Genomic DNA, 13,417 nt, shown 5'->3' on the forward strand with positions numbered 1-13,417 from the left:
TTTTGTGGATTATCCACTTAATCCCTCCATTTCATCTTCTTGACAACCTTTGAACATTTTTCTGTTAACCTTTTCATTGGAAGGAAGAGGTGGATAGTGAGATTCACCCAGAAATAAGGTTAGAGATTTCCACCATATTCTGGTTTCCCATGTTCTCCCCAACTCTTCTCCTCTTTGGAGAATAAGATGATAATTTGAGAGGTAAGTATATTTCGTGACCTCTAGGAAACAGGAGAAGAGAAGGAATATAGAAGAGGGGAGATACAATAAACCAATATAGACGTTGTTAAGAAATTTATTTGCAATTCTTATTTTTTTGTTTTTGTTTTTGCTTTTTTAAATAACATTATTCCTCAGATAAAAATGCAATCTTACAGGAATATACATAGCGTCTCACACAGAGATCACCACCCTGAAGCTCTTCTGGAAAGGCCGCCCCTTGTAGATTCCCTGGCCTTTCTCAAGGGCGAGAAGGCGCAGCAGGCGAGGCCTTTGACAACGGGATTATTTGATGATTACAAACTGTACAACAATATTTACAATAGTAAGACTGCAAATCCGTGGAGCCTGGAGGGGAAGGAGTGGGGTGTGCAGGTGTGTGGGGATGATGACAGGCATTGGGGTGACCATGGAGGCACTGTCCATCTTTCTACATCTCTCTGAGAACAAGCATGACACAGCTTGGTTTGGGGGTATGAAGGTCGGCCTGAGCAAGAGGATGGAGGAAGTGAGGAGAAGAGGGATGGATGGGCGGGCTGGACCTGGAGCCTCTTACATGAAGGGAAGTCTTGCTTGGTACCTCTGGGGTTAAAATAAAACCGGAAAATTATGAGAGTAATAGACATTCCAGTGCTTCACCAACTGGGGACCTGCCACCCTATTTCTTAATGAACGTGTGTGTTTTTCCACAGGTTGTTCTCACCGCTCCCATCCCAGGCTGTGAATCCTGTGCATGTCTTTGATATCCACAGCCTACTTCTGTGCTAGACCTTCTTCCCCCGGGCACGGGGAGACCAGCATATGCTCTGGGTGGTGCACAGCCTGGGTGGGGAGTCAAGAGATGGAGTCCAGGTGCGGGGGAATGGACGTGGCTGATGTGTGATGTGCGGTGTGAGGAGGCGGAGAGGTGCCCACAGCGTTGAGTTGCCTTCTGAAGGAGCCCTTTGCACGGGATTGTTGGCTTACAGCTGTCTACCCTTGGTTTTCAAGTTTTGTTTTCTCCTTTCAAGCCTCGGTATAGTTTCTCCATGTTGGGAGTCCTTGGGGGGAGGGGCTTGGGACAGGGCCCAGTGACCCATCCTCTACTTCCTGTGACTCTGCAGCAAGTGGCCTTCTCTTCTCTCCTCCCGGCTGCAGGCTCAGGAGGGACTTCCCGGGGCCTGGAAATGTGCAGCCCTCAGGCTCCTGTAGCAGCGCCACCGCCAAGGCTGATATCTGCTCACCTCTTTCCCTTACCCCCCTGCTTCTAAACTCAAAGGCTCTACAAACATCAGAGCAAGAGTTCTCAGGCCCAAACCGTGAACAGGAATTATTCTGTCCATTTCTGTATTTCCTTGCATAGAAATCACCTCTTACTACTTACCCACCAAGGACTTTGTCTGATTATGGCATTTTCCGATTTATGAGGTGTGTGCGAGTGACTTTTAGATGGTAGGTGTGTAGCAAATGACTGATTCATGGAAGATTAAGTGTCATGTACCCTTTCTAGGAGCCTGATACAAATCAGATGATTCAGGTCCTGAAAACTGGGAGCATGGGCTGCCCCACAGCGGGGAGCACACCTGTGAAAAGGCCAGCCTCCTTGGAGTGGAAGGTATTTGACTGGTGGTGTGAGACTTCAAGCTTTTGTTTAATTGTATGGTCTTGGCTGTGTCTTCCTTAATTTAGTAGAGAACACTCTCAACGCCGCCTCTGCTCTCAGTGGTGAGCGAGTGCCTTTAACTTAGCTGAGGAGAGTCTATTGGTCTCGAGTTCCCTTCCAGAGACAGAGTCCATGCTTCCCAATCCACCAGAAGGCAGAGGTCTTCCCCCGCATCTGATGGGGGCTGAGCCCCTTGAAATCATGTGAGGAAAAGGCCTTGACTTTAGGAGTAGTAGCATTTTCTTAGTGTAGATGAATTAAGATGTTTACTTAATTCCTAGTCATGATAGGTTCAGGCACTATTTCCACCCTCTCCCCAATCTCTGGCTATACAGTGCTCAGCCTTCTGGGCGGAGACAAAATCATTTGTCTAGAGCTCAGCCGTGGCACCAGCACTTGTCCCTCAAGGATGTTGGTGTGTGTGTGTGTGTGTGTGAGTGTATGTGTGTGTGAGTATATTTGTGTGTGTATGTGTATTTGTGTATGTGTGTGCACGTGTTGCTCAAGTGTCTTCCCAACAACGTGGAAACCTGGCAGATACCCGTTTACCTGTTGTATTGGTATCTGGCTCCACAAGGCAATGCTTCATTGCTTTGAAAAAATAAATAAATAAATAAATAAACAAACAAACAAACAAATAAAGTAAGAACCAGAAATGGCTTCACAAAAAACTATGTAAGAATTGCACATGGGACTCCTTTCATTCTCTCTCACTAGACTGGTGGGGAGGGGGGAGGGGACCTGGGGAGTTGGGGCAAGAGGCTGAAATAGAGAGAGCTGCTTAGGGAAGGGGACAGAGCCCCCAACAGTTGCAGGACACTTCCTTCCCTCATCGCCTTCCCTTATGTCTCCTCAGCTGTATTGCTGGAGAAGTTGGGCGGTGGTGACCTTGAGCCTCACCCCCTGCCTCTGACCGGGGCTCGCTTCAGTGGTGCGCTGGCTAACACGAGGGCGGGGTATCCGCAGAGAGGGAAGACAGGGTGACAGCACCCCACATCCAGCCAGATAACTTTGACTTGGTTGGGAAACAATGTGAGAAAAAATTTTACTTTTATCTTCTTCCACAGTAGATCCTCGAGACATGGGCCTCTCCACTGGCCATTGCGAGTGGTTGAACTGGACACTTTTTTCCATAACATGGGAACAGACACACAGGAAGTCAAAACATGCCCTTAAGCCCCTGTGCTTACACTCTCCCCAGACCAGAGCCATATCTTCAAAATCAGAACTGGCCTGGACTCTATCAGCAAGTTTTTAGCTTCCCTGGTGCTGAAAGAGGTCCTTCTAAAACCAGGTTGTCCTTTCTCTTGGTCTCTTTGCTAAACTGCTTCTAACTCTTAGATGATGATATTTCAATTCTTTGGGTTCTGTAGGGATGGAGAGGCCGTCATCTTCCTTAGCAGCAGGTATGATTCTGGTGTGATGAGGCTAAAACGCTGTCAGGGTTCTTTATGTCTCATTCAAGTTCTTGTTCTATTCCTTGGCCTTTAGGAGGGATGAGCCTCTATAAAACAACCATCACCCTTTGGACAACTTCCAAACTCCTCCTCTTTAGGTGCTTATTTCTCGGAAAGTCATTGCTTTGGCAGAGAGGCACATTTCTCCCCTGGTGGCCGGCTAAGCCGGTGCAGGCTAAGCAGGATTCCCGAGGAGATGGTGGTGTGCGAGTGACAGGCAGCTTCACTCCAAACAAGCTCCTGAAATTTGAGAGCAGGGCCCAGAGGAGAATAAGACTGAGTAAGGAAGTCTTGTTCCTTTGCCCTTGGATTGCCCAGTCAGAGGGATGTCTATCAGACTAGAAGCTGAGGAAGGGACTGGAACTAATAGCTTCTGAAGCAAAGCAGAGAAAAATTCATGAATCAAGCCCAAATCTAGGGGGAAAGTCTTCTCTTTTTACCTGAAGACCCAAAAGAATCTTCTAGGAACAGGCAGAAAGGAGACAGCTGGAAACCCCTCTGCTTCATGTAGCCATGCACACGAATAATTGGTAACAGACCAAGGTCTGGATATGAAAGAGGCTGGGCTCTTCGGAAGAAAATAAAAACAAAGTTCACCAAAACCCAGGACTTAAGCTGAACTTCTCCAAGTCCTTCTGGTCCTCACTCAGCACCGTCTGCTTTTCTCCTGCTGCCCCAAGGTTTTCAGAAGATTCGACCACTTTGCTTTTCAAGGTCATGGGGAAAGTTCTACATCACCCAGTACACGGTGGATGAGGCTCATTGATTTCACAACTGATTTTACTAGTCTGTGATGATGACAGGCATCAAATGTCCATCCTGCACGAGTCCAGCATGAGGTCAGGTTCAGAAAGACACTCGACTGGGCGCTGTCACGGAAGCTCCTTTCCTTCACAGCCACACCAGGCAAAGTGCCCTGGTCACAGCTGACACTGTTCTATGGGGCAGGGAGGACGGCTAGCTGGTCTTCTGGACAGAGTTGACTATAAAGGAGAAGGGAGCCTTTGGGAGTAAGTGGTGAAAAACAAGGGGGTCGTACTTAGGCAGGACCCTAGGAGTAGCTGGAACAAGCCAGCCTGTAGCCCATGCTGCTGGCCAATGAGATGTGGCGATGCCTATGAAAAGTCCAAAAGGAAAAAAATAGAACGCAGCATGAAAAGTGTGTGTGTGTGTGTGTGTGTGTGTATGTGTGTGTGGTAATTAAGATTCCAAATGTTATCTAGGGATCAAGTGTACAGCAAGAACCAGATATCAATCCAAAAGGGCTCCCCTCTCTATCATAACTAACATCTTAGTGGCACAGTGGCAGGCATTTTGGGAAACCAGACAAAGGGTAACCCCTAAACCTAGTGTCTAGAAGACCTTGATGGCACCGAGAAGGAGCCAAGAAAGCTTGGATGAGTTGGGCTCAGAGAAACAGGAAGAAATGCTTTTGTTAGTTTCTGGCCCATTTCTCCACATTTTCATGAATCAGTTCATGAAAATAAAACTCATCTTCACTGAGGAATGGACTTCCCCAATTTAAATTTCTAGTTTGCTTATATAAGTGCCAGGAAAGGCTGAGAGTGCATGGGACAGGGAGAGATCCAGTGGGTAAAATCCAGATGAACAGCTGGGTCCCATTTCCCCCAAGTGAGTCCCTTTTTGACCATCACTGCTGAAATCTATTCAAAGGGCAGCATCAGTAGGGTGATGCAAACGCATAAGAGAAGCTCCCACAAAATCTCTGGTTCCACCACCCCTGTGAACCCCCGATGCTGCGTCTCTTGCCCTGGTCCCCTTCACAGCTGCCACACACACCACGGGAGTCTGCGGGAAGTCCTGCCCAGAGTGGAGGAAAGATGGAGAGATGAGCAAGACAGAGCTGACTTTTGGATGGACAAGCATTTTACCTGGTTGCCCCTTTCTAGCCCCTGCTGTCTGAGTTTGGGTAGAGCAGCTGCCAGAGCCAGGATGTCCTTCCCCTCCTGCCAGCCCAACTCTCCTCCTATCCTCTTGGTCAGTGTATATTTTCCTGAAAAACCACTGAGCAAAACTTGTGCCGTGGAAGTGAAAAGTCGGCCACCTCTCCTCTCCTCCAGGGGACGCGGAGGCTAGCGCAGTGAGGAGAGAGGCCGGTCAGAATGCCTCACGACCCCTCACAGTAAGGGCTGTCCCTAGAGAAATACCCAAACAGAGAACTGGTGCAGAGTAGATGGAGTGACGATTGGAGTGAGCTATGGCCTGGTCTCTCAAATGAGATGTAGTACAAATATGTCTGTCATAGTTTTGGGAAAATTGAGGGAAACGGCAGCAAACACAAGATATGCAAAACAGTAATGTCCAAACCTGTCGGTGGGTAGCAGAATAACGATTTACACTGGTGATACCCTTGCTCATTGTACAAATTAAAAAAAAAGCCTCCCTTCCCCCAACCACATATAGAAAAGCACTTAAGAGTTCAAAGGTAAAGCTTGTCACACTCCAAATACAAAATGATTTACTTACATGCAGCAAAATATACAAGAGGTGAATTCAAAAACAAACTTAATTCATTATATTCGCTTGGCACAATTGCAATTCAATTTTAAAAAAATAATTGTAAAATACTGAAACTGACCTGAATTCAAGTATAACGGTTTCTTCAACAGAAACATTATCAATGCAATAAAACATTACACGGAATATATAGAAGCAAAACACCTTCTTGAGTTTTTCCTTAAATTTCTGTGTTTTTTTAAAATACAGTTTTAATGCCAACAAGACTCACAATTGTATTTTTAAAATGAATATTATTGCATTGTTTTTGCATATCTTGTGGGACAGAAAATGCAAAGTTACTGATTCCTGTTTCAGAAGCAGAGACAGTGATTTGTTTTTGCTCTCAAATGGCCCTGGATTCAGATCCCCCCAGTTAACCCAGAAATGGGGCGCTGCACACTCACTGGGCGCAGGGCCCCCGTGTGGGCGCACGTACACACGGCCGACACACGCAAACAGACAACCCACTACATGCGGATCACACTCAAAGACTCTCGAACACGCTTCCTCTCTTCCGGCCACCCATACACCCAGCGTGGGAGAGAACCCCTCAGTCACCCATCTGTGCAAGCCCCTGTGAAGTGCATTGCTGATTACCTTTAAATTATAAAACCAACCGAAAACCATGTTTACTACCTATGGAAACCATACAAATTACTGGGCATACACAACATCTGGTAAAACTCTCCCACAGGGACTGCAAGGACCCTCTGTAGGAAAAGGAAACCACACCCGTTTAATAACAGGATCAAACTGAATCCGATTTACATTTGCAAGAGTGAAAACAATAAGGTGGTGGCTACTGAACTTCGTAAACACTCCTCTTCCTCCCCTCCTCCTGGGAAAATAAAATAAAAAACCCCAAAATAACAAAATGAAAACTGCAACATGCTGTCAAGAGAAATGTCAAACCACAGAACAAAGGAGCGCTCAGCAGAACCCAGCTCCTCCTCGCGTTGTCCAGTGCTGGCTGCCCCTTCCTGCAGGACGCGCCGCTCCCCTCACCGCCTCTGCTGCAGGCTGGCCGGCTGCGGGCTGGGCTGCTGGGCTGGGGGCCATTGAGGGGAAGGTGATCCTGACATAGGCGGGCAGCAGGCGGCTGGAGGTGGGAGTGGGGCAGCTGCCTCTTGGCCAAGCGCCCTCCCTCCTGGCTCCCAGCTCCTGGCCTCCTGCTGCCTGCTATTCCCTCTCTGGTGGGGTGGGGGGTGGGAGTCATGCCTGCCTCCTTCTGCAGATCCACAGGGCCCTGGCTCTATGGGGACAGTGAGGCTCGTACACAATATGTGCAAAATGATTTTTGTACAAGCAAAGTTGAAAGACACCCGTTTGACAAAGGTCCTTTTCGGTGGGGGCTACCACAGGAAGCTGAGGGTCTCTTTTGTGCCCAAGGTGAAGGCTGGTTCCTGGCACAGGGCTTGCAAAACCACAGGAGAGCAGGCAGCCTTCTCTCGCTCCCTCCCTGACCCTTCCTCCTCCTCCTCACCACTCTCCCTCCTTGGACACAAACTGGGGTTGCTGCTTTTCTTCCCCCCAAAAAGCTGACTCTCCATACCACCCAACTCTGTGTCTTGTCCCAACGAAATGAATGAAGACGCTGTTCCGTTAACTCCAGGTCACGAGAACAGTGAGGCACTTCTGAAACGAACCCTTTAGGAACATTGAGACAAATAAAAAACCCATCATCTCCCAGCCCAGCTCCTACAGGCTGCTGACGTAGGCTCTGCTGTCCTGCAGCTCCTCCTCGCTCCTCTGCGGCTCCTGGCTGGGCCCACAGGGCCCGGGCTCCTCGCCCCCTGCTCTGTCCTGCCCCTGGTCCCTGCAGTTAACAAAAGGTAAGAGGGTGCCGTTGGGGCTCTGCTGGGCGCCCCCACTGAGGATGTTGTCTGCAGCGTTCTCCATCTCCTCGATGGTCATGTCGCAGGCGTCAGCCAGCTCCTGGGTTGTGACCTCGATAAACTTGGGATCTTGGGCAAACTGCCCCAGTCCTTCCGAAATCAAGACCTGAAGGGGGGAGGGCCATGAGGAAAAACCAAAGAGGAACATTATTCCTGCAGCTCAACTCTTCTGTTTAGGGTTAGAGCAAAGGACTTCTGACTGGAAACTTCAGGGTGTGTGCGTGCATCTGCGTGCGTGTGTGAGTGCATGAGTGTGTGGTGGGTGCTCAGAGGAAAGGAGTGAGATTCAGGATGTACAGGCTGGAGGAGAGAGCATGGGGCTGGGGTACTCAACAACTGTTACAAATACATGAAAACTTGGCTCACCGAGGGGCTGCAGGGGGTAGTCTCACAGGAGAGGGTTCTACCCTCTGCCCTTGTCTTTTCTCCTCCCTGGCATCCCATATCATTCTCTCCGAGAAACCTTCATTCTCTTTTGGTGGAACTGTTTTGCCCACTGCCCGTTGCCTGTCTGTGGATGCAGATCCTGAGTATGACGTGTGCGAGCACCGTGCTTGCCCCTGCTTCCTCTTCTGCCTCTGCTGGGAAGGGCCACCGGGCAAAGCCAAAGCTCCTCCCCCCTCCCTAGAGGCTGCTTCAGTGACCGGTGTGGGGAAGTCACCCCGTGGGCCAGTGGGCAGGGGAAGCAGTGGAGGGAAGCGCGGAACACTTTTCTCCAAGTTCTGTTAGTCCTCCTACCCCCCCTCCCCTTACTCTTTATCTTGTGTAATTTTTCTTCATCACTCCACCCTTCCCAGCATGCTTATTATCTGTCTGTCCTCACCACCATGTGAGCTCATCAGAGCAGAAACCCTATTCCTTACCTAGAACACAGTCTACACATGACAGGTGCTCAGTGGAGATGTGTGGACTGAATAAGAGGCAACAAAGGCCCTGGAAGCCAGGGTTTTAGAGGTAGAAGGCACTTGGGAAGTCATCTGGTTTCGTTCCCCACCTCCTGCCACAGCCTGACGACTGGACAGGCATCGTCTCTGCTTGCACATGTCAAGTGATGGGGGCTCCCTGTTTTATAGGAAAGCCCTCATTTTGGAAAGATCGCCTTGTGTTAGCTACAGTCTGCCTGTCAGGTTGGTCCAGGTGCTCCAGCCCTGCATTTAAGACCTCTTGTCCAGGACCCAGAAGCCTTACAGGATGGAGATGCATGTCATGGCTTCTTTATTTTAGTCCTCACCCGAGGATGCTTTTATTTTTAGAGTGAGTGGAAGGGAGGGAGAGAGAGAGAGAAACACTGATATGAGAGAGAAACATCAATTGATTGCCTCCCATATGCACCCTGACTGGGGAGTGAACCCACAGTCCTTTGATGTGTGGGACGGCGCGCCAACCGGCCAGCGCGGCATATCACGGCTTCGTTAGTCGTCACCACCTCTCTAGGTTTACTTTCCGAATTCCCTCAACCGGTTCTCATACAAAGTGGTTCCTAGGAACCTTGCCAACCCAGTCATCCTCCTTTGGGACTGTTCCAATTTGCCAGAGGTGCCCTGAGATATGGTGCCAGGGTAGCAATTGGCGGTCTGACCAGGGCAGAGCAGGGTGGGCCCGAAGGTGCTCTTGTTCTAGACTAGAGGCTCTCAACCCTGGCTGGGAATTAGAGTCATCTAATTAGAGTCATCTAAAGAGTTTTTAAAAATACCCATTTAACTGGTCATAGGTTTCCAACCCCCGCCGGTTATTCTATGAGCGACCAGGCTCGGGAGTCAGACCCGACTCTGTGCGCACAAGGCAGCCCACGCTCACGGCCGGGGCGGACAGCACGCCCGGTGTGTGGTGAACCCCGCAGCTTTCTCCGCTTCACTGGCCTGTGGTAGGGACGTGCGCTCAGTTTCTCCCTCCCTCTGCGTCAGCCCAGCCCCCACAGAAGTCCAGAATTGCCTGCCTGCCACGCCGTCCTGGTCCTGCTGCCGGCTCTGGCAGTGAGGGCCTTTCAGGCCAGGAGACTGACACCCGGTCCACTTGGGAGAGAGCTGGGTACCCCCTTCTTGATCTCCATGCAAAGTGCCCTCTGCCTCGGGCCTTTCCTCCCCCTGTCTGCCGTGCTCGGGGTCACTTACTGCTTCCACCAGACTGCTGGCACTGCCGTGGAACTGCCTGCCCCAGGCCCCGGCCTGGCTGGGCACAGTGAGGGACACCGGCCGGGCTCTCCGCGTGGCGCTGCTGCCCCCCTCGCAGGGTGTGGGCTCCCCCGACCAGGAGCTGCAGTGGACGGATGGGAAGCTGCTGTTGAGTTTCTCGGTGGACTCAGTTCCTTCCAGCCGAAGGGTGGGGATGGGCTGCGGGGGCCAGCCTCGGCTGCTGGGCATGGCCGGCGGGGTGGCACAGGGCCGGGGGAACGTGGTGGGAGAATGGCTTCTCTGGAGGAGGGGGCTCAGGCCCGCCACTGCCAATGCCTGTGGACACACAAGGAGCGCGGGTTACGGAAATGGTCAGGCCGGAGGCAGGCCTCTCGGCAGCGACTGCTTCCAGCTGGTCCCAGCTGCCTGGAGCTCATACGCCATCATGTCAATCGATCAGTCACTATGACGCATACTTCAGCGGCCAACCAGCCTCGATTGGCCCCTCCCCAACCTCCCGCGGCCCCTTCCACCCAGCCAACCCAGCCCCCGATTGGTCCTCACCATCATGATCGGGGGCAGGGCCAGTCAGCCAACCTTCTGCATCCCCTGGCCCCGCCAGCCCAGGCCCGACTGGTCCCTATCAGGGATGGATGGATGGACCCCACCCATGCATGAGTTCGTGCACTGGGCCTCTAGTCTATATAATAAAGCCTAAGCAACCGGTATGGTGGAACGACCAGAACGACCGGTTGCTATGATGTGCACTGACCACCAGGGGGCAGATGCTCAATGCAGGAGCCGCCCCCTGGTGGTCAGTGCACTCCCACAGGGGGAGCACCGCTCAGCCAGAAGCTGAGCTCATGGCTGGCAAGTGCAGCCTCTCCCGCCTCCGTGGCAGCACTAAGGAGCAGCGAGCTGAGTGGTAAGGAGCAGCAAGTAGGTGGGCGGTAAGGAGTGAGGGGTCCCAGACAGCAAGTGGGCGCAGGCCAGGCTGAGGGACCTCCCCGCTCAGTGCACGAATTTCATGGGCCTCTAGTGCAGATCATAAACTTTAATCAGCCGTTGAATGCCTTTGTAAAAAAAAAAAAAAAAAAAAAGGAAAACATATGCCAGTGGTAAGGGAGTGCATAATTAAAGAGGTAAAAAGTTTAGGAAACTGTAGGTTACAGCCTAATTTTTCTGGAGGTAAGAGACTGCCTTAGATAATTCTTTGAGGACTCCATTAGTTCTGAGATACTAAGAGCATTTTGGATGCTCTTTGGATTTTATACCACAGAGACATCCATGCTAAAAGAAAAAGGTCAACAGTCAACTCTCCCTGGACCGTTTTCCTGGGATATCACTCCCTACTTCTGACCATGTAGCTGGCTGGTTCTCTGATCATTTCTGTATTTCAGTGGACGGATTTTTGTGCCGCTCAATTTCTAGGTGTCTTGCAACTATAGGTAGAACCACATCTGCTTGAGTGCCCTATGGTGTAAGCTAATGTCTTGGGGGTGGGGGTGGGGGACACCTGTGCCACTGTAAGAAGAAAGCTCAGGTGGATCCTGGGACCGTGTGGGGAGCTCCTGCTCACCAGTATTTCCTAGGTCCCCACCTTGGGAAATGACAGACTTTGTTAAGGCTCTTATTTGGGTAGAAAAAGCCCCTCCCCTGGGGGCTGCTAGGCCAGGGGTGGGGATGCAGCAGTGGTCTGAGACAGGGAAGACTGGTGTCTTGGGGACTTTGTCTAGCCTACTGGGGGGTGGCCAGTGGCCTGTCCAAAGTGTGGGCTACCTGGTGATGAACCAGATGCAAGGGCAGGACTGTCTTCTGAGAGATGTCTCCCCCTTGATTCTTCTGTCGCTTCAGACACTCGAGGTGGAAGGAGGCCCTCCGACCTGCAGAGGAGCCAAAGAACCGGCATCAGAACTGGGAAAGGAGACGGGGCCTGTGCCGACTTGGGCCCAGGGAGGGAAGAGGTCTGGATACACCTCCTCTTTACGCTTCATCTTTCTCTGACACATACCACGCAGCTTAAGTCCAAGTCCGATGCCAGCAAGCCCTGCCCTTGGATTCCCCCTCGTCGCTTTGGAAATCTGCCCAGCCCGCTGTGTGGGGTTGTCAGAGCCAGGCCGCCATGGTTTCTGTCACCCTGAGTGCCTGACCAGTCATCGGAGGTGCCCACTGGCTGACACATCTGAGAGCGAGGCGCGTGGGCTTACCCAGGGAGGCCGAGCGGAGGAAGCCCCTCTTTGGAGATTGCCGGGTGTCCCTCCTGTCCTCTGGCGGTGCCAACTGTCGGCTTTCCTCATCCTGGTAGGAGAGCCTGGAAGAGAGAACTCCTGGGGCTTGCTCCTGGAGGCTGAGACATGCACCCCACAGGGACAGCTGCTACCCCCAGAAGGCAGTTTCCTTTGCTCCTCAGGGAAGGGAGCCCCCACTTTGTGCTCCCAGGAAGGTTTGGGGAGGGGCAGCAAGGATGCTCTGAGCCCCGCACCTCTGATCAGAGGCAGTGAGGGCGCTCTTGGGTCAAAGTTGTCGAGAAAATTGGGAAAAAATTCTAGGCCCACAAGGTTCTTTCCAGGCATGGCCCAGGCTCCTCTCTTCCACACGCTGATGCTCTTTACCAGGACTAGTCCCCACTTCACCCCAACTCCCCACCCCTTTCTCCCTGGCCTGCCCTCCCCTGCATCAGCACGGGCTCCACACAATCACCCCTACTTCTCCCTACTCCCTGGACCCGGGGCATCAAGTCAGTGGTTCCTAAGCCTTTCTGATGGGACTCACAGGCAGGCACACACACACACACACACACACACACACACACACACACACGACTGAACTAAACATCATGAACCACACTCACCATCATGCGCCGCACTCTGACACTTTCCATTCTACTTTAGTCCATTCTATTTCTTTTAAAATGTCAGTTGCAGTCCACTAAGTTGACTTCACTACCCCTGGTGGACACAACTGTCGCTCTAAGGTTGCATTCTAACCCCGTCCTCTTACAGAGGAGGCCACCGACTCTACTCCTCTGGGACTCGCGTCCTCGGAGGGCAGAGACCAAGTGCCTTTCTGCTCCTAGCCCCTGACTTCCAGCATCTGCAGATGTTCAGGAAAGTTTTTGAACCAAAACCTCTAAGCCAGTGGTTCTCAACCTTCCTAATGCCGCGACCCTTTAATACAGTTCCTCATGTTGTGGTGACCCCCAACCATAAAATTATTTTCGTTGCTACTTCATAACTGTAATTTTGCTACTGTTATGAATCGTAATGTAAATATCGGATATGCAGGATGTATTTTCATTGTTACAAATTGAACATAATTAAAGCATAGTGATTCATCACAAAAACAATATGTAATTATATATGTGTTTTCTGATGGTCTTAGACGACCCCTGTGAAAGGGTCGTTCGACCCCCAAAGGGGACGCGACCCACAGGTTGCTCTAAGCCTTTCCTCTTGTTCTCAGCTTGGTAAGCCCTCCCTATTATACTTCTTTTAAACAAATCGTACCCATTCTTGAGGACCCAGCTTCTGTTTGACCTTGTGCCTGGAACCTGTTATGGCCACCTTGACTTGG

At 51.2% G+C, this 13,417-nt stretch overlaps 1 protein-coding gene across 1 annotated transcript in view; it reads right to left on the reverse strand.

Annotated features, from left to right (window-relative positions):
* Nucleotides 1-279: 279 nt before the first annotated feature.
* Nucleotides 280-13,417, reverse strand: part of CACNA1C (calcium voltage-gated channel subunit alpha1 C) — a 691,490-nt gene continuing 678,352 nt past the window's right edge. Inside the window, exons 46-49 of the mRNA XM_070409470.1 lie at nt 12,052-12,155; nt 11,624-11,727; nt 9,845-10,180; nt 280-7,839 (exon numbers count right to left, since the gene is read on the reverse strand). Coding sequence (XP_070265571.1) covers nt 7,537-7,839; nt 9,845-10,180; nt 11,624-11,727; nt 12,052-12,155 — 847 coding nt within the window. The 3' untranslated portion in view covers nt 280-7,536. The remainder of the gene's footprint in view (nt 7,840-9,844; nt 10,181-11,623; nt 11,728-12,051; nt 12,156-13,417) is intronic.

This window comes from Myotis yumanensis, unplaced genomic scaffold (genome assembly GCF_028538775.1).
Source record: "Myotis yumanensis isolate MYYU_CA2020_CCGP unplaced genomic scaffold, mMyoYum1.0.hap1 SCAF_3, whole genome shotgun sequence".
NCBI classification, from domain to species: Eukaryota; Metazoa; Chordata; class Mammalia; order Chiroptera; family Vespertilionidae; genus Myotis; species Myotis yumanensis.